Raw genomic sequence first — 19,720 nt, 5'->3', positions numbered from 1 at the left:
TTTAGTAATATGTTATCAATCAGCGGCCAGCAGCATATGACTTTGTATATAAGCTTCTTTTAAAAGCGTTTTGTGCACTGCGGAGCAGCTCAGCAGACATTCTTCCTGTCTCGGCTGCGATGTCCATCCTCCACTAATCCCATAAACAAACAACAAATCCCAAATCCCCCAAAGTGTTACACTTTCTAAAGCGTGCCAGTCCCTCGAACCTTATCTCTGCTTGCCCTGCCTTCCTCCAGGTTCACTGGTATCAACTCACAAATCTCAGGAACAACATTACCGAGTAAAACCACGTTGACGGACAACTGCCACTGACTTTTGACAAGGCCAGGGTGGACCTGTTTGTTTTTCTTCCTTTCAACAAAGGGCAGCAAAAGACCTAAAAAAGCAATGCGTTTACCTTGAAACACATGGAAATCTTGACAAGGCCCAAACATCTACTAATTCCATCTATATCTACGTGTGTCTCTATTTATCTATTTGTCATCTATCTTCTTTAGATTCCCAAACTGCGATACAAAGTAATGTTTACTCTTCATTCTTTGATTGAAATAAAATATCATCATTGTACAATCTGTACTTATTACAATGTTTCTGTCAACATAACATATATATATATATATATATATATATATATATATATATAATTTACTAAAAATGTCCTTAATTTACCTAAATTACTTTTACTTTTTTTTTAATTTTGTGTAAATGCCTCGTGGCTATACTTCATATATTTGCAAATTCTACGCTAAAAAGTCAAGCTTCTTACTCAAATCTTGGTTTAGGAAATGTGTACAAAAATGTAACAAAGTTGCCCGAGCTGGGCCAGTACACAATTTGAGTAGTTCCATATAACAAAATGAAGTTCAGTAAATTGCTATAGTGTTGAATTTGTGGACTATTTATTGATGAGTTATCTTTGCTTATTCGGGATCAAATTCCTAATTAGTTGTTATTGTGTTGTGTTTACCCAACAATAGCCACCTAACTTCCAATTAATTCAACATTCAATTGCTGTTCACTTGCTGCCCCCAAGCGTCCACAAATGGTAATTGCAGGGCAAAGTCCCCCGTTCATCAATATTGTTCCGGCAGTTAGGACAAAAAAGTAACGAAAATTCAATTTACTTTACCAAGAAAAGACAGTACTTGTGGGTTTTACAAACAATTTTATTTAAACCAAAATGTTTTAAAATGTCAACTTTCCCGGAGGCATTTTTTTCTCGTTTTACTTTAGACACTACAGTACAGAAATTGAATGCATCTCAATTTGCCATGAATTAACTAAACAAAAGGGGAAATCTCTGCCGGTAAAAAACAAAAATCATGTTCAGATACACGCTTATTGAGACATCCCCTGACAGAGCTGTGAATTCTACTCTTGCATCATTAAAAAATAAATAGCATGCAAGTAAATGGGGCGTTAATGGCATCTACCGACACAACAGAGCACCGCCCCTGCAGGAAACTAACAGCAGTGTAAGATGCAAGTCAGTCTAATGCGTTTCTTTGACAACCATGCTGCTGTTGCCACGTAACTGGGCCAGCAAGTCTCGGAATCCCTTCGTTTTCTTCGGCGTTTTCTGCTTGGGTGGCGTAGTGCTTAGCGTGGAAGTTTCCATTCCCGCCGAAAAGGGAATCGTTTTTTCAGTCACACTGGAGGAATCTTCCCGCTCGTGCTCTCCGCTGTGAAAACTGTCCAGACTGCTGTCATTGCTAAAGTTACCGCTGCTGTCCTCAGGGGGTCTGTTGCTGTGGAAGCCCGTCTGCTTTGCGATACCAGAGCCCTGAGAGTCATCTCTTGGCCTCTTCCTCTGCTTTACCTTCCTCTCCTTTGTCACCGGCGCTCTTTGGGGCCGCCTGAGGTTCCTGACACAAATTTGACAGTAATCAGTCCATTCAGGATGAGTCCGCTGAGGAATGCGGGGACCGCTTTGATACATTTTTTACATGAAATACGATAAAACCAATCCAATATAGGCCAACATATGCTCAGCCGGGAGTGTCTAAACTTTTTCCCACGAGGGCCACATTGAAAGGAAAAATAAAGGAAGCAAGGGCCACTTTGATATCTTGTATATTTCAAGAAGAAACGGCACCTCAGCTCTGTCATATACTGTAGGTGCAAAAGCTGATTGTTAGTATAAACTTTGTATGTACTTTATTTATCCCACAGCGGGGAAATTTACTAAACTACTAAACTAAACTTCAGTCTTTCTTCTTTTTCCCCATTTCTGCTGTCCACACCCTTTTATTTCCATAATGTTAGAACTTCTTCCCAAACCTAATTTTTGTTTTTGTTGCGTTTGTTTCTCGTAATATTACAACTTCCTTATTGAATATTTATTCTCATAAATTATAGCTGTTTTTTCCCCCAAATATTTCACCTTTTTTCTCCTCTAACATGTACTTTGGCGCAAGACCAGGAAAATAAATTGTCTTCTCGTAATATTATAACTTCATTCCCATAACATTTTGACTTTATTCCCATAAAAGTATAACATTTTCCCCCCAAACTAATTTTCCCCAAATTATCACATTATTTAGTTTGGTTTGTTTTTCATATTATGACTTTAAAAAATATAAGAAATTCTCTTTAATATTTCAACCTTATGTGACTAAAATGACGTGATTTATTTCTCGTAATATAAGGAAGTGATTCTCACTAAATTACGTCTTTTTCTCGTTAGATTACAACTTTTTTCTCGATATATTGACTTTATTCTTTGCCCTGCTGATTTTTACATCGTTGTAAAGTTTTGTTGTTAAATTATAATTTTAGAATGTGCCTCGAGCCAATAAAAAAAAACAACAAAAAACATCCATGGGCCACAAATGGCCCCCGGGCTGCACTCGGGACACCACTGTGCTAAGCTACCTGACCAAAACATCAACGTTTTAGCTTTGCAATCCAGTGTAAAAAAATGTTCGGCTAAAAATGGCCCCGAGGGCCACACTTTGGACAGCGATGCTTTAAGGGAAATGTGTATTCTGAGTTACCTCTGAAGGAAAATGTGTGGCCTTGAGCAAACGCCTTTCGTGTCATCCTGCTTTTTTCGCTTTGCTTTTTTCTTCCCCTTCATGTGTCTCTGGATCTTCAACAGGCTCAGAGGAAGCGTCCTGACGAAACAAAGTCATTCATTCATTGGCAATTTGGCGAGCAATGGGACCATCTGGACACTCTTTCACAAAAGAGACTCGTGACAAATCTAGCCAAGAGACTTCGGCTTAAAAGCCCTCACAGGCGACCCAGCTTGGTTTGTGACATTCAAAAAAAAAAAACATACAAAAAGAAGCATTTGTAGTTCTAAGCACATTTTTGCATGGTCGTGGCCGATGATGCAAATTCAGTACGTCGCCCTCGCCACAGATAGATTGCGGGGAAATCACTGCTTACTCACCTTCTTGACAGAGGCGTCCTACTTGGGCGCCACTCTTTGAGCAGGACCCACTGATCACACGTCAAGGAAGTGGGATCTGAAATAAAAATGACGAGAAGCTCAAATGAAGCTTTGTGTGTTTACTCGTGACACACGCACGCACCAGCAGGTAAAGCGTCACCATGTCAGCAGAACCCGATGCTTATTTTAAACTTAAAAATGTATTTGGATGAAATAAAGCAGGGAAAAAATGACAGGACAGAAAGGATGCAAGGGTCACTTTGATGTTTTGTAATATGCTCAGTTATATATAGTTCAAGAAAAAAACTGCACCTCTGCTTTGTGATATACAGGAAGGGACAAAGTATCAACTTCCGTCTTTCCTCTTTTTCTTTTTTTCCTCCCGCATTTTTTTTTTCTTTTAATTTTCTAAACATTTCAACTTTCTTAAATAATCTTTTGGGAATTTTCTTCTGGTAATATAATATTTTGACTTTATTCCCATAATATTATGACTCTTTTCAAAAATGACAACTTTATTTTGTTTCTCATAATGTTACGACTTTGCAAAAATATTACCACTCTACGGTACGAAAATTATCTTATTTTCCCTCATAATATTACAAGTTTACTTTTGTAAAATTGCAACTTTTTTCTCTCGTTGGAATGTGCACTTTTTTCTCTTATTATTTGGACTTTTTGGGGTAAAATTACAGCTGTTTTTTCCATTCCTGTTTTTTTTTTTTCAACTATTTAAATTTTGTTGTAACTTTTCGTCATAATTATGACTTTATTCCCATCGCATTTGGACATTTTTTTTGTCATTATTTTGTCTCATTATCACTTTTTCCTGCAACCTAATTTTCCAAAAACTACAACTTTATTTGTCGTTTTGTTTGTTTCTCATATTATTACGACTTTAACAAAAATTACGTCTTTTTTCTTTCATATTCCAAATTTAGGCTACTAAAATAACATTATTTTCCCTCATAATATTTGATATTCTCATATAATTTGAACTTTTCTTGTCATATTTGGACATTTTTCTCGATTTTTCCCTTTCGTTTTCTTGTTAAATTATATTTTTAGAATGTGTCACAGGCAAAAAAACGGCTACAGGCAGCAAATAGCCGCATTTACTGACACTCGTAGTTTTTTTTGGACCAAAGTCTAATAAGCAAAATGCTTTTCTTAATCTATCTATATCCATAAAGTGTTGTTCAAATGTCCCAGCAGACTTTATAAAAGAGTGGACAGAACATCAGTGTTTTCCATACATTCATTTACATGTGGCAGCCCGCCACAGATAAACATAGCCCGCCACAGATAGATTTGGCGCTACCTGTTCGCACACACCGAGGCTGACTTGGTCACACATCATCAATATAGTGGGATATCTGATGTACAATTATGCGCACGTTAACTTTAAGATTGGTGGACACTCACGCGGAGAGCCTGAAATGTCACAAATGTTTTTTGAGGTCAACTGTCCAACAACCTTGACAGTTGGTGAGTCATTATTGTAAATACGTACCATTGTCCAGCAGTTTGTCTATGATGGGAGTTTTCAGCTTCTTGGCCCTCTGGTAGAGCTTCAGACAGGCGGCGCACAGGCCCGTTGGTGTTGTTGGCTTCTTGGGAGCAGAGGCGTTCAGGCGCGAAGGAGCAAAGACGTCGCTGGAGCTACACTGTTCATCTGAATCGAGTCCTCCATCGACTACCTGCAGACTGCAACCCTCCTCAGGCTCCTCCTCGCCATGTTTACTTTTCATCACATCAACCACGCTGTCCGTACTGACGTCGATGTCACTAGAATACATCCTCCGCCGTCTCTTACTGCGAAGCCGGCGTTGGATGACATCTTCATTCGGACTGGGACTTTTGTCCAGTTTCTTTTTTGAGGGCTTTTTCAACTTAGAAGAGTTTCTTAATTTCATGATGCTTTTCCACTTCGGTCAATACACGAACGCGCTGTAACCGAGAGAGGACAGGCGGATCGTAACAAGGCGGTCACAATATGGATTTCTTTTACAGAAACAGCTCACTTCTGTTGAATTGAGGACAAGAAAACACCTTAAACAAAAGACAATAGCGGTGAAATATAGTTCATAGTTTCACTTCTGCTGACATAAATAAAGCAGTTGATCACAAATAAAGCTTTTTTTGAACTAGGGTAGCTTTCAACATACGTATTGCCAGCAGGCTCACAGCTTGGAGAATCCATAGCCCGACTCGCAGTCAACATCCAATACAGCAGCAGCTATTTCTGACATCATGGCACGCCAACTAAATAAAAACAGCAACTTGTTTTTCAAACGGAATCGTTTCTCACGGCATCTTCACACTTTTGGTCGTAGTTTCCTCTTCGTCTGTTCCCCGCCATGCCAACTTTGGCCAAGAATACCGCCCCCTTGCGTATCGGAGCAATGGTTAACCAAACACATTCTGTATAAATATGTATAAATATCTCTCTCTCTCTCTATGTATATTTATATATAAATCATACATAGTCTCTTATCAACACCTCCCCTGCTACCCTTTATAGGAGACGGCTGGGAGGACTTTGTGCACACACAACTTGGCAGCCATGACACCGTGTGGGGTAGCCTACTTGGAGTGCACTGATGCGTGGGTCTCGAACGGCTCTTTGAAATGAACGACAGGAGCCGGTTCGCGTCGTTGAGAGCCAAGTGGGAGTCGATTAGGTTTTTCCTCGACTTTTTTTCTGTTAAAGGCGGATGTCATTGGTCAGGATATGTGGCCCCTGACCCCGAGCAGGGACAGGGGCGGGGTTAGAGTCGATTTGTTCGTGAGAAATTTTCCTGAAGAGATTTGACCTGTTTTGACCTAATTTGTCTATTGAGATGTGTCTTTGTTTTTCTATTATATCATATTTTGTAGCTGTTCATTGAAGTTTAAATAAGTCCCTTTAAATAATAAACATTTGATATCATGTATTTTTTCACATGGGTTCACATTTACACAATACTCATAATTTGGTAATAAATTCATTTCAGACAACATACAAATTTGATTAGCCACTTGGGAGCTTAAAGAACCGTCTATTTTTAGTGAGCCGAGCCAAAAAAAACAGCTCTCTAAAAAGAGCAGCAATTTCCATCACTATCGGAGTGGTCGGATCGATTCATATGTCCGTAGCATCGATACCAAGTGTGGGATTGATGTATAGCGCAATAAGATCTTTCGAGTTCGCTTCTGTGTTTATTTTCACAAATATGTGTGTTGTGTTGTTAAGTTGTTGATATTGTTCTATTATTATATACTTGTAGGAAGCCTTGGGGGACAAAAAGCCATAAGAATTGGATGAGAGCCACTCGTAGTTTTAGTGGTGCTTTTGTTTATTTTGCACGTTTGGTAGATATTGTTACGTATTCTTACATTGTTTTATATTAATTATATTTTAGAATATATTTTATTCAATGAAAAAAGAATGTAATAATTTAATATATTTGTACTGCATGTAGTATGAGTTTATTTTTTAATTAATTTAATTAATTAATTGACTTTTCTTTTTACATTTAAAATGAATTACACAATAGTTGGATGCTGAAATTTCTGCTTGACACCTTGACCTCCTATTCAATGTAAATTTGTTGGTAAAACAACACAAAATGAAAATCAGCACCGGTATCGGCAGTACTGGCCATGTGTTTACAGTATCGGCCCCCCTACAGCCTATCAGTCCCGTACTGTACACAGAAAATGCACTCAGAGCTGACCAATCACAGCCCTTCAGTGCTGTCCCTTCCTCTTTTTTTTTGAACCAGGACATACGTCGGTGTGCTGCTCAGATGAAGAAAAGACAACAATGTGGAAAGTGCTGGTGTGTGCGCTCCTGCTGCTAAACACGGCAGGCGCTGTGGATCAGGTCGTCCCTGCAAGCCACGCCGGTCCTTCATACGTGGGCAAACTTCTGGTGCTGCCAATGGACGGGAGTCACTGGATTGGCATCAAGGCCATTGCTCAGGAAATGGGTCGGCGCGGACACCAGGTCACTGTTGTGATACCAGAGATCAGCATGCGGATGGGCCCGGGGGAGCACTATGACACGCTGACCTTTCCTGTGCCGTACGACCAGGCGTATATTGACACTCTGCTGTCCGCGGGCAAAGACATGCTGCTCAAATCGACACAGCCTTTCATGGAGAGAATCCAGAAGAAAGTCTCACAAATCTCACGAATTGCAGAAATGCTCCACGTCACTGCAGAGAGCCTTCTGTTCAACGCCAGCCTCATCTCACATCTGGAGCAGCAGGTGAATCCAAACCCCCTCGTTCACAGGTTTGCTGATTTTCGGTCCAATTTTCTCCAAAAATAGGCCGTTCACCCTGACTGGGTAATAAGACAAAAATGTACTTTTAAAAACAACCCACAATTTTGCCCAAAATGTCACAATGAAACCAGAACCATTTGGATTCTTTCATTCCCCCCACGTAACCGCCGTGAAAAGTGGGGATGTACTGTATTGTGCTTGATGTTTCACATCAAATGCAGCCGAATGGTGAATGTTTGCTAATAATGTGTAACTCCTCCTCACGCCACAGGGCTTTGACGCCGTGCTGACGGACCCCATGGTGCCCATAGGCTCCCTCATAGGTCGGAAATTAGGTACAATGCAGCAACGAGATGGCTTTTTCCTGCTGATTTTTGGTCTCTTTGAATTGTCTGGCTGCAATGTCGCTTCCAGGTATCCCCGCTGTTAATCTGCTGAGAGGAATTCCGTGTTTCTTGGATATGCACTCTGCAGGGTGCCCGTCCCCGCCCTCGTACGTGCCCCGCTTGTTCACCGGATTCACGGATAAAATGGACTTCAAACAAAGAGTGATCAACACTGTGGTGAGCACCGATGTACTGTACATGCCCAGCTGGGATCCTGTCAAATAAACCCAGTGGTTCATTTACGAGATAAGGCTTTAAAAGTTCCTGATAAAAAGCCGAGCCCTTCTGAGGCCTTTGTTAAATGTGTAATTTACACAACTGAACTCACTCGACCTGCAGGTGACTACGCTGGAGCCGCTCCTGTGCCGCGTTCTGTACTGGCGCTTTGATCAAATAGCCTCCCAGTTCCTGAGAGAAGACGTGACTGTGGCTGAGGTGTTGTCGGAATCTGCAATCTGGCTGCACAGGTAACTCGTGCAAAGGTAACGCGATTAATAACGCTGTCGTCCGGAATCACGCCTCCGCTGTAATCATTCATTCTATACAGTATGGCTTATAACGGGGGCGTCCAAAGTGCGACTGTTTTTTTATTGGCCCACGGCACATCCTAAAAATACAATTTAACAGGAAAACTAACAAAAACAAAACAGCAACAGTAAAAATTTAAAAATCTGCTGTAATTTTAGAAGAATAAAGTAGAAATATTAACAGAAAAAAGCTGAAATCTCATGAGAAAAAGTCGTAATTTTACAGGAATAATATTATAAGGAAAAATAATGTCATTTTAGTAGCATGAAGGTGAAATATTAAAGAACATATATTTTTTACAGCATAATATTATGAGAAACAAAGCAAAATAAAGTTGTAATTTTTGGAAAATTAGGTAGAGGGAAAAAAATTACAAGAAGAAATTTTAAATTGTTAAAAAAAAAAACTGCTGTAATTTTATGAGAATAAAGCCAAAATAATGTATTATGTTCCGTCTCCTCAGCAGAGGGAGTTTAATAGCACCCCCTTGTGGACATACTAAGCGATGCACATTATTGTACATCCGGTCTTTTCCCGTCTTTGTAGAATAATGAGCATTACTTAATTGGCTAAGGGAGAACCCGTCCGATGTGTTGTGCGTCCGGATTGGCTGTAGACCACTGTCAGCCAATCTCCTTCGTGCTTTTCCTGTTGCGGTCATAGACATAGATAGACGCCGTATCGTGCGCTGAGCCGTGCGTCAACGTCGCCGCCATATTGGGTGGGTGTATCCGCAAATGTATCGCAGCAGTGAACAAACCCACTCGATGCGGCGCCTATGTAAATCGATGGTTGTCACTTAATAATTTCCAATCTAGTAGATTGATCATTAAAATTCTAACTTAATTTGAACCTTGAGAGTGTTTAAAATGTGATCAAATGTTAATGCCTCTTTTAAGATGTGTATAAAGTGTATGGTGATGGATTTTACAGCCTTAAAACAGATATAATAAATGTAAACTACTACTATACGCTACTTTGCGGATTTGACTTATTGCGGGCTATTTTGGGAACCTATCCCCCGCGATAAACGAGAGAACACCTTCTACCCGCTTATCAGTCATGCTCATGGCATCATCTGCAAACAGGATTGACTTCACACTGGAGTTCCCGCGCCCGCTCATGCCTAACATGGTGCTAGTTGGAGGCATTAACTGCAACGTGAGGAATCCTCTGCCAGAGGTGAGGCGTGTTCATGGGTGCGGCTGTAGTGCGGTAACATAACAACATTTCTGTCTGTGCTAAAGGATCTGGAGCCCTGGGTGTCAGGAGAGCATGGGTTTGTGGTGTTCACGCTGGGCACTGCCGTGTCCGAAATGCCAGAAGAGACGACCACAGTCTTCCTGGAAGCATTCAGACAGATTCCGCAGAAGGTCAGGGAGTTTTCCAATTTTATGGGCATTATCAACTACCTTTAGCTTGTTGTCACCATTTGCTGGTGGTCCTGGAGGGTAACCCTCTGTGATGCAAGGGTGTCCTATCTTTTTCCAGCGAGGGCCACATATTGAAATATGAAAGAATGGAAGGGCCACTTTGATATTTTGAAAAAGCTTATTAGTATCAACTTCACTCTTTGCTCTTTTTTTCCCCATTTTGCTGTTTTTTTTTTGCAATTTTCCAATTATTTCAACTTTTTTTCCCCAAATAATCTTGATACATTTTCTTCTTGTAATATTATGACTTCATTCACATAATATTATGAATTTATTTCCATAATATAACATTTTCCCCAACCTGATTTTACAAAAAATATTACTTATTTAGTTTTTGTTTTTTTAAAATATTTCAATGCTATGCTATTAAATTGACATTATTTGTCCTCATAATATTACAAATTTATTCTCGGAAAAATTACAACTTTTTTCTCTTAATATTTAGATTTTATTCTAGTAAAATTAAATTATTACAATTATAATTTTTTTCATTTCTACTGTTGCTTTGTTTTTATTTTCCGACGATTTCAACTTTCATCCTGTACATTTTCTTCTCGTGATTATGACTTTATTCCCATATTTTGACTTTATTCTCCTAATAGTATAACTTTAAAATTACAACTTTATAGTTGTTTCTCATAATATTACGATTTTAAAAAACATCTTTTATATTTCAATATAAAAATGTGTTAAGTAAAAATATAAAAAAGATAAATATTTTTATATAAAAAATATACATATTTATTTATATTTTTTATATAAATATATTTTTGATACTTCTAAAAAGACATTCACATAAAATTATGACTTTTCCTCTTCATATTTTGACTTTATTCTCATAAAATAACTGCTGTTGTTGTTGTTATTCAGTTTTCTCGTTAAATTATACTTTTCAAATTTGCTGCAGGCCAATAAATAAAAAACAACCGAAGGCCACAAATGACCCCCTGGCCGCACTTTGGACACCCCTGCTGTAAAGTCTTTCATTGCGGTTGTAGTTTGCAGTGTTATAGCACAGTAGCACTGCAGCGCATCACACAGAAAGACAAATAAAAGACAAATCATTTACAAATGGAGAGCACTCGACATCACATCAGAAGTAGACGGCCATCACAATTTTCACCCAGAAACGCCGGAAAAAGAATGCAATACCGTTACAAAATAACTCGGCTGAAAGCCAACCCACACGTCACCTCCCGACGGCAGGTGACACGTGGACAGAGTGAGCGTATTTTGCAGCAACACTCATTAAGTGTAGCATTTAAATGGGTTTACTGTGGCAGGTGATATGGAGATACAGCGGCTTTGTTCCTCGAAATATTCCAGGAAATGTAAAGATGATGAAGTGGGTGCCCCAGAACGACTTACTCGGTGAGTGCGTGCTATATTGATATACTGAATCCATATACAGGTACTGTATTGTGTCATTTTGTGTAGTTATCATTCCCTGTCCAACGTTTAGCTCATCGTGGCATTCGGGCATTCATCACTCATGCTGGCTCACACGGTCTCTTTGAGGGACTTTGTCACGCCGTTCCCATGGTGATGGTACCACTCATTGGAGACCAGCCTGACAACGCCGAAAAGTTGGCGAGCAGAGGAGCGGGGGTCGTGTTGGATATCACCGCTATGACTACAGAAGATCTGCTGCAGGCGTTGAACGAGGTCATCAACAACACGAGGTGAGGTTGTTTGGGTTTCTTTCAACATCGAGGTGAATCCAACTAAAAGCTGTTTTTTTTTTAGGCACAAAGAGACCATGAGGAGGCTATCTGCGCTACACAAAGATCGTCCTGTTGATCCACTGGACCTTTCCGTGTACTGGACAGAATTTGTGATGCGGCACAAAGGGGCTGAACATCTTCAAGCTGCTGTCAAAGACCTCAACTGGTTCCAGTACTTCTGTCTGGACGTAATAGCGCTGCTGGCTACGGTCCTGCTGGTTTTTATCATCTTGACAGTTAAATGCTTGAAGCTTTGCTGTCGGAAAGTGAGCAGAAAGAGGAAGCGAGACTAAAGTTCCACGTGGGGACTATTACAAGATCTAATAAGTGGAGCCGTGTGGTGATCAAAAGGATTTAATGACATACAGAATCAGCGTAGAAGGAACGGAGGGATGAAGTGTTACGGTGTTCATTAGTGGTGGCCGCCCTTCTTGGGTGGGAACAGGGCGTACTCCACAGCCAGCGCAACGGTAAAGGCGGCAAAGCCCCACTTGAATCCTCTCAGCAGCACGTCCGACAGAGTCACGGCACGCGCAAAACCCCCCGAGTACCTCCATGCCTCATTGCTTTGAAATGAACGGAGAGAGTGAAAGAAACGAGGATGATTAAGGAAGTAATGACAGCGCAAACAGAAAGATTTCATGTTTAAACGCTCACCGTGCCCACGGGTCCTTAAGGCCCCGGGCTGCCAACCTCTGCTGCGTAAACTCCAGTGGCGTTCCCTCTGTCTTCCACTGCCGCCAGTCCGGCATGGACATCTTGCTGTGGCCATGGTCGCCTCCCATACTAACAAGGGCACATAAACAACATGAAAAGCCTTCAAAATTTGCATTTTAATGTACAACAACAAACGTATAGCTGTGAGGAAAAATGATAATGTTGTACATTTGACTGTAAAAGTCCAAGTCATGCTCTCAGGAATTAAATAAATGCATTTGAAGTATGCGTTAGGGGCTGGATTTCTAAATAACTGCAAAAATGTATGAAACAAATGCAAGAAAAATATGGACTGCCTCTAAGAAAATAAAAAGGTACATTTTTCTTTGTCTTGGTTTAACACTTGGGTGCAATCTTTTACATCATACAATAGCGCAATAAGCACCGGTTTACGTAGCTGATGTTAGCCTTAGAATAAGTTGTATGACTCCACAGTTAATCTCGACAGCAATGTGTGTTATTGTTCTTATTATATACGTCTTAGTCTTACCAGTAGCATTCTCCGAGTCTGACAGCCAATATCCTCAATTGCTTGGAATTTTTTGCCTTATTTTGTTAAGACGTTCACTTCAGGCTTTAATAATATTCTGCATGGTTTACGTATTTTCCGTGCAGCTCGCATTGTGTCAAGTACAATGTTGTGTAACACAATTAAAAACTAAACAAGCCAGTCGTCCGCCATCCTTTTGTTGTTTTGTCGCACATATGATGACGCACGCTTGCTGGTCGCCATATATGATGTCACAAAGCTTGTTTTGCCGCCACCTACTGGATTGGATAGGTAGTGCAGTTTTTTACGACTCCCCACGCATCAAGTCATTTTTTATATAAATTACTCTCAACTTTTCAGTTGCGGAGGAAACGCAAACCACATGTAATAACGGCATTAGGATGTACTTTTGTAATACTTCTATATTTTCATTTGAACACTGAGTGTTGCTATTTTTAAGGACTATACATGTAAACAAGACATATACGTTGTAGTATAGAATAGTGTACGCTTGTAGATAGTATATGTTAATGATCGTCTAAATGGTGGCTTAACTTGAATATATTATTGAATAATATATATATTGAATAAATAGACTGACTTTAAAAACACAAAAATGTCAAAAGCGACTCAGGTTAGCGTTGCATGCTACGTATGTGACGCTACGTTAGCAAAAATGAAGCCATTTTTCTGGGGTGCAGCACGAACCTCTATGGTCAAAACATTGCAACATAACACTAATGAGTTTTTAATTTTTTTAAAGTTCGAATGTCATAATTAAAAAACAAAAGACACATACACTACCTCAATCGTGTGTTATGACCTCTGCTATTGCACGGTTGCGACAGTTCCTGTTGCTGTACGGCAGAAATACGGCAAATCATTAGGGACAAAACTCACGTATGCGCTTTTACAGAATGTTGCTTCTGTTGTCAAATGGAATTGACACCTTCAAACTACATGTGCAATGCAAAAATCTTTAATTAGCACGCATCACAAATACATTCACATTATTATAGTTACAGATAATTATTCTGAAAAGTCATAGATTAGGACAGGGTCACGTATCAGTCAACCTCCACGTTATTTGTGTTTTAGTGATCTGATGCATTGGGGCAAATATGAATCAGAGCTTGCTTTGATGCATTGGGGCAAAAATGGATCAGAGCTTGCTTTGCGGGTTGAGCAGATCCTTCAGCGCGTCCAGGTTTTCTCCCTCTGGAGCTTCAGGCCACGCACTATGATCTGGAGAAACACACAGACACAGTGTTTATCAGGCAACAATCAATGTGGAAGCATGCGCATAAAAAAAAAATCAACATACTGGGTATCTCCCACATGGAGTGGTACAGACTCTGTCCTGCATCGACTCTCAGTGTGGCTCCAGAGATGTAGGAGGCAGCAGGAGAGAGAAGGAAACAAACTGCTGAGGAGATCTGGAGCACAAACAGGGAGAAAATACGTAATTACAGTATATGTAAACAATGCAAAGTTAAACAATGCAATGACTATACAGGATGTAAGCACCTCTTCTGGTACTCCCAGTCTCTTTGCAGGACTAAATGGAACAGACATCTTAAAAAGGGTTGGTCCAAATTCCTTATAGTTCTCCATTGCAGTTTTAGAAAAAATGGTCCCCTGCAACCATACAAATGCTAATCTGAAATAGCCACAAAATTGATTGTATAAATATAATAATACCCATACAGGGGCAACAGCATTGACTCGGACTCCTGATGCCGCCCACTCCACGGCCAGGCTCTTTGTTAAGTTATCCACCGCTGCCCTGGCTGCGCCTGTGTGGCTGTTGGTGCGAGAACGGGTTCATGAGTGTCAACAATCTGGATTTTAAAAGGGCGGCGTTACTTACGCCATGCCTGGAAAGCCTTTCCACATATCTGCAATGATGTTGATGATCACACCTCCATGCTGTTTCATCCATGCTGTGTAGACTGTGAAGGGCGATGAGGGACACAGTGAAGACAATCCTCACACACGGAGCGGACATTTTAGCTGCCTGTATCTCACCTTCCTTGCAGCAGTGGAAGGTTCCAGTCAAGTTTGTGTCTATCACAGCTTTCCATCCTTTAGAGGACATGTGCTCTACCGGACTGGTGAACTGACCACCGCCATTGTTCACCAGAAAGTCTATCCGACCATACTGCTTCAGCACTGAAGATACAAGAGCCTTCACCTGGGGTGGAAGTGTAGAAGTACACCATCACGCCATCATTTGGCTTAGTTCATCTCAGCATGAATGCACGGCTGTCTATGAAGGTGAGAGAGCATGCACCTCATTCTCATTGCGGATGTTGCACTGAACTGGAGTGACACGTGCAGGGCTGGATGCAGGGATTTTTTCTCTCATCTCCAGAGCAGCCGCTTCCAGTCTCTCTGCCTTTCGACTGGAAATCACCACACTGCAACCTGAGGACACAATGATCTGCCATGATGGGAGTGATGTCTGTTGCAAATCTAAACCAGTTAAGAGGCAGAGGCATTGGTGTATAGTAACACATGCATAAAGTTGCTGATTGTTGCAATTATTTGACAAGTCAGGCCAACGTGATTTTTGTTAAAGTAAGCTATGTTGCAGTTTGTTTCCCCCACAAACAACGTTGAAAGCTGCTACAGCGTCCATTAATGTTTACTGGAAGTCCGCTTTTCTGTACCAAAGTTCACTTGTCTCTCGCCGTCAGTCAGCCACTATTTCTTTCAATACATCGTAGAGTTGAGTCTATACCCGAAATGACCACACTCACCCAACTCCACAAGCTCAGCAGAGATTGCTTTCCCAATGCCAGTCGCTCCACCAGTCACAATTGCAACTTTATGCTTGAACAAGCCCGGTCGGAAAACACTGTGAGCCGCCATACTTGTTTGTGGCCCGCCGGGAGTCTTCCTGCGCCCCCTGCTGGAGTAAATGTAGCAGTGCAACGATACTTCCGGAATTTCACCTACAACTGATGTCCGAGTCTGCTGTCCACTGATCTTCATAGCCAACAATTTATCAACATGCATAAGTATTGTGGAGTCCTACTTTACGAACAAGTTCACGTTTTCTTTTAAATGAATGCTAGCACACAGCAGACTGTCTCAAGCTTTACTCAACAGTGAATATAATGGAAATAACTATCAACAGTGAATATAATGGAAATAACTATCATTTATGATGACCACATAAAAATCAATGAACCGCTATATGCAAGATAGTACCTAAATTGTGCAAATTTAATGGTTTCCCTAATTCGCAGCAATGCTTCCTCATGTACCGTTAGGAAGGTCACTTTTGATGCAAACATTTTGACTTCACTCATAAATCAGACAAGTTCACAAAATTCCACTCCAGACAGCTTTATTGTTGGATGTTGAGGCCATGTCCAGGTTGGTTATTTATTAAACAAAGTCCCAAATCCTCCAGTGAATGTCTCACTAGCTTACTGGTCCTTCAACTCCTTCAGTCTCCTGATTGCAGACTTTACCGTGACGGCAGAAGTTGTGCTGTGAAAAAAAACGAATGGGGTTACAATCCTCCAGTTTACTTCATGTACATCAAAGTACACTGACATACAGCCCTACTCTTGTTGGACACTAGCTCATGCTAAGAAAGGTGTCCATACAGGAAATGACATTTCAACTGTACTAGATGACCCCCCCTCAAATACATTAAGCAAATTCTATTGAGATTCAGAATCTAAATAGCAGTCCAACGGTCTTAAAAGGAAAACTGCATTTATGGGAGTTTGACCATTTTTGAAACATTTTTCGGGGGGAATTTTGCCCATAATCCACAATCCTTATGTGAGACATGAACACACGTCTCTCTTTCCTGTGCGTTCTAAAACATAAAATAAAAGATGCAGCAAAGAATGCACGTAACGGGAAACACTTAGTATACCTTTAAAGCCTTCTGGGGAAAAAATCCCTAAAGAACAACAATGCTCCATTTACACATAATGTGACGTGCATATTAACTCATTCAATACCAAAGACGTACTGCATTTATACATTTTTATGAACCCGAATGCCCGATGCCAGACGTATTTATACGTCTTATGTTTTTTTGCACTAGAAGCAAAGAGATGAAAATGGATGTCGCTTTTAGAGCATAAAAATGGCCATAAGAGCTCAGCATGTGGGATTTTAATGTAAAAAAACATACATGACAGCGAGCAGGAAGTGGAAGAACGTGGAGGAGTGTAGCGTGCATTGTAGAGAAATTTTAACGCATGCACATGAATGCGATCACATGTGCTTCAGTTACAAATGTGAAAATTGTAAGTAGTTCATGGTGTTATATTTGTAAATCAATTATTTTGATGTAAAACAACCGCATTTTTGCATTGTTTATGTTGGTATAGTTTAGGTATTTGAGCTGTCACAAAAGCAAAAAATGTGTGTCAAAGTGAAAGTTATGCTTGAAATGTATATTTTCACAAAAAGGTGGTTCTCTTTTTTTATTGACACTTGGTCCTACCATACCAGCTAGCGACGAGCTTTACCACACACTCGCCTGCAGCGTGTCACAACACACAAGGCGTCAGGCCGCTACCAAAGGGCATAGCTACATATCAGAGCTTCTGCTCTTTATTTTTGAGTTTGAAATAGTTAATGCTAGGTGTAGGTGTTCGTTTCTACGTTTCTATGTAAAATCTGTGTGTCCCATTATGTGCAGTAATGAGCAGTTTCTTTGTATCAGTTTTTTTCCCTTTGGAACGCAAATAAACGAGAAAGACGTGCGTCCATGTCTCTCATAAGGACTGTGAATATGGGAAAAATTCCACAAAAAGTGCAGTATTCCTTTAAGTGCAGAAGTGGTTGACAAAAAGCAGTTCATGATCTCAGCAGCACTTAATAAAACAAAAAACATACACAAATGACTGTTAAGCACAACCCAAACTTGTGTAGCAGGCATTAGATTAAAAAAAAAATCAGCTCCTGTAGTACAGAATTAAACATTTGGCAAAACTTTTCAGAGTAAAGAATCTCCTAATTAGCAACTACACTGAGATAGACACTTTGGATACCACTGTGAAAACTAGTATACAATTAGTATAAGATAACATCACACAACATAAACAAGCACCACATGCATCAGGTAAAGTGCAACTTACTTATAAGTCCAGGCTCCTCCAGCGACTGTCTTCATGCAGGACCCACAGTGCCAGATACCCACAGCCCTCCTCTTCATCTTGGTCTGAATTATAGGTGAAAGACACCATTATATGTACAGGCAACATAAAATGATGTGCACACACAAAAGGCTTACCTTCCCACAGAAAGAGCAGGTGTACTTAGCGTGCTGGGAGATTTCTATTTTCTTCACCATCTTCCTCAGCGATGCGCCATAACGCGTGCCGTATTTACCAACAATCCCAACCTTCTTGGTGCGCTTGGCCTGTGAAGGAATGCACGTTACATGCATTGAATGAACAAATGTGGACCACAACAACGTTGGTACATAGCAAAGTTTGGAAATGATTGGGGTGCTTCCGGTAGATCACAAATCGACGCACAATGCTACGCTACACAGACGACTTCAAGCAATCAAATTTATGCCAACAAGCCAACTGCCGCTAATAGAGCGCCGTGACGTCATATTAGCAAGACGGCTAATTAGCCCGGCTAACGCCATTTTAAACAGCACCAGCGACAGGGTATTAAAGGAAATGTAGGGTGCTCACTGGCAACATTTATAACAAAATTAAAACAAAAGTTGCCCTAGGTCGGCACCGTTGTGCTAATGTAGCAATGTCGCTGGGTATTCGTGCTGTCTTGCACTAGAGGCAGCCATTTCTTATGTACATGACATGGAAAAGATAATTCATCTACTGACGGCAATCTTTAAATTGCATATATGGATTGTATACGAATATTTAGGATGTCAGGGAGCAGTAGAATACAACAACACATAAATTGGAGCCCTGAGACGGTTAGATTGACTCAGATTTCGAAAGGGACGTTTGCGCTCACCATCGTTCCAGTGGAGACGCAGTTCCAAAGAGGAAGTACGTCCCGCGCAGACGCGATTTACCAGCTTCAATGACGCTGCATTATGGGAATGTGAGTTTTTACTGGTGACGTAAACGACATACATTTAAACATTACAAATTATTTAAAATAATGTATAGGAATCAAATCCAGTCAAGCATATTTATCGAAAATATTTCAAATAAAAAAGTGTTATAAATTCCTTTTGTTGGTCCGTAACTAAGGGCGCTTAAGCGAACTTGCATTCATGATGGAAATTTCGTCTCTTCTTAGAGAGGCGGTTCATTTGGCTCTGCTCACTTAAAAGATCCGGCTCTTTCGGATCCGAAGTGGTTCCTCAGATTATCTTGTTGTCTTAAATTAATTTATGACTAAATTATGTGTATTGTGTAAAATGAATTACTAATGTAAAAAATACATGATATCAAATGTTTATTATTTAAATGGATTTATTTAAACCTCAATGAGCAGCTATAAAAATATATTATAATGTTACATTATAAATAAAATACAAAAACAAAGACACATCTTGATTGACAAATTAAGTAAAAATAGGTCAAATCTCTTGATGCAAATTTCTCACGAACGAGTCGTCTCGAAGAGCACCACAGCGTGTGTTTAACCCGTCTCTCCCCCTGTTCAGTGTGGACACATAGACGCTGCCACACATTTTTACCACGCCTTTTAACAGGAAAAAAAGACGAGGAAAAAACTAATCGGCTCCCCATTGGCTCCCAAACACGCGAGCCGGCTCTTACAGCCTATTCGTTCGCGAACG

The 19,720-nt window shown here is 40.3% G+C and overlaps 5 protein-coding genes across 9 annotated transcripts; 1 reads left to right on the top strand and 4 right to left on the bottom strand.

Annotated features, from left to right (window-relative positions):
- Positions 1–873: 873 nt before the first annotated feature.
- Positions 874–6,083, bottom strand: si:ch211-227n13.3 (uncharacterized). Of its 2 annotated transcripts, none has more exons than XM_054768393.1 (5): positions 5,569–6,083; positions 4,914–5,426; positions 3,401–3,476; positions 3,000–3,119; positions 874–1,868 (listed from the first exon to the last, which is right to left on the bottom strand). In XM_054768393.1, the coding sequence occupies exons 2-5, from the start codon at positions 5,314–5,316 to the stop codon at positions 1,496–1,498; spliced, it is 972 nt and encodes a 323-aa protein (XP_054624368.1). In that variant the 5' UTR covers positions 5,317–5,426; positions 5,569–6,083; the 3' UTR covers positions 874–1,495. The 2 variants fall into 2 exon arrangements, with proteins under 2 accessions (XP_054624368.1, XP_054624367.1); XM_054768392.1 differs by having other exon boundaries at positions 875–1,868; positions 4,914–5,350; positions 5,569–6,082.
- A 1,086-nt stretch (positions 6,084–7,169) lies between these two features.
- On the top strand, positions 7,170–13,122 carry LOC129177350 (UDP-glucuronosyltransferase 1A1-like). 2 transcript variants are annotated; one of them, XM_054768391.1, is made up of 9 exons: positions 7,170–7,655; positions 7,945–7,996; positions 8,088–8,236; positions 8,399–8,526; positions 9,676–9,769; positions 9,835–9,960; positions 11,304–11,391; positions 11,483–11,702; positions 11,767–13,122. In XM_054768391.1, exons 1-9 carry the CDS (start codon positions 7,209–7,211, stop codon positions 12,035–12,037), a joined length of 1,575 nt encoding a protein of 524 aa, XP_054624366.1. In that variant the 5' UTR covers positions 7,170–7,208; the 3' UTR covers positions 12,038–13,122. The 2 variants fall into 2 exon arrangements, with proteins under 2 accessions (XP_054624366.1, XP_054624365.1); XM_054768390.1 differs by having other exon boundaries at positions 7,945–8,008; positions 11,767–13,121.
- On the bottom strand, positions 12,083–13,895 carry ndufb3 (NADH:ubiquinone oxidoreductase subunit B3). 3 transcript variants are annotated; one of them, XM_054768395.1, is made up of 3 exons: positions 13,756–13,895; positions 12,402–12,530; positions 12,083–12,310 (listed from the first exon to the last, which is right to left on the bottom strand). In XM_054768395.1, the coding sequence occupies exons 1-3, from the start codon at positions 13,833–13,835 to the stop codon at positions 12,157–12,159; spliced, it is 363 nt and encodes a 120-aa protein (XP_054624370.1). In that variant the 5' UTR covers positions 13,836–13,895; the 3' UTR covers positions 12,083–12,156. The 3 variants fall into 3 exon arrangements, with proteins under 3 accessions (XP_054624370.1, XP_054624373.1, XP_054624372.1); XM_054768398.1 differs by having other exon boundaries at positions 13,751–13,784; XM_054768397.1 differs by lacking the exon at positions 13,756–13,895 and adding an exon at positions 12,952–13,152.
- A 61-nt stretch (positions 13,896–13,956) lies between these two features.
- On the bottom strand, positions 13,957–15,848 carry pecr (peroxisomal trans-2-enoyl-CoA reductase). Its single transcript, XM_054768394.1, has 8 exons — positions 15,714–15,848; positions 15,245–15,378; positions 14,980–15,145; positions 14,822–14,903; positions 14,659–14,755; positions 14,479–14,589; positions 14,276–14,387; positions 13,957–14,196 (listed from the first exon to the last, which is right to left on the bottom strand). Exons 1-8 carry the CDS (start codon positions 15,823–15,825, stop codon positions 14,114–14,116), a joined length of 897 nt encoding a protein of 298 aa, XP_054624369.1. The 5' UTR covers positions 15,826–15,848; the 3' UTR covers positions 13,957–14,113.
- A 441-nt stretch (positions 15,849–16,289) lies between these two features.
- rpl37a (ribosomal protein L37a) lies at positions 16,290–19,073 on the bottom strand. The gene is made up of 4 exons (XM_054767700.1): positions 18,925–19,073; positions 18,221–18,349; positions 18,066–18,148; positions 16,290–16,452 (listed from the first exon to the last, which is right to left on the bottom strand). Exons 1-4 carry the CDS (start codon positions 18,925–18,927, stop codon positions 16,389–16,391), a joined length of 279 nt encoding a protein of 92 aa, XP_054623675.1. The 5' UTR covers positions 18,928–19,073; the 3' UTR covers positions 16,290–16,388.
- Positions 19,074–19,720: the final 647 nt, after the last annotated feature.

The sequence above is a fragment of the Dunckerocampus dactyliophorus genome, chromosome 2, assembly GCF_027744805.1.
Source record: "Dunckerocampus dactyliophorus isolate RoL2022-P2 chromosome 2, RoL_Ddac_1.1, whole genome shotgun sequence".
In the NCBI taxonomy this organism is placed as follows: Eukaryota; Metazoa; Chordata; class Actinopteri; order Syngnathiformes; family Syngnathidae; genus Dunckerocampus; species Dunckerocampus dactyliophorus.
This window is presented reverse-complemented; position numbering and strand designations above follow the sequence as displayed.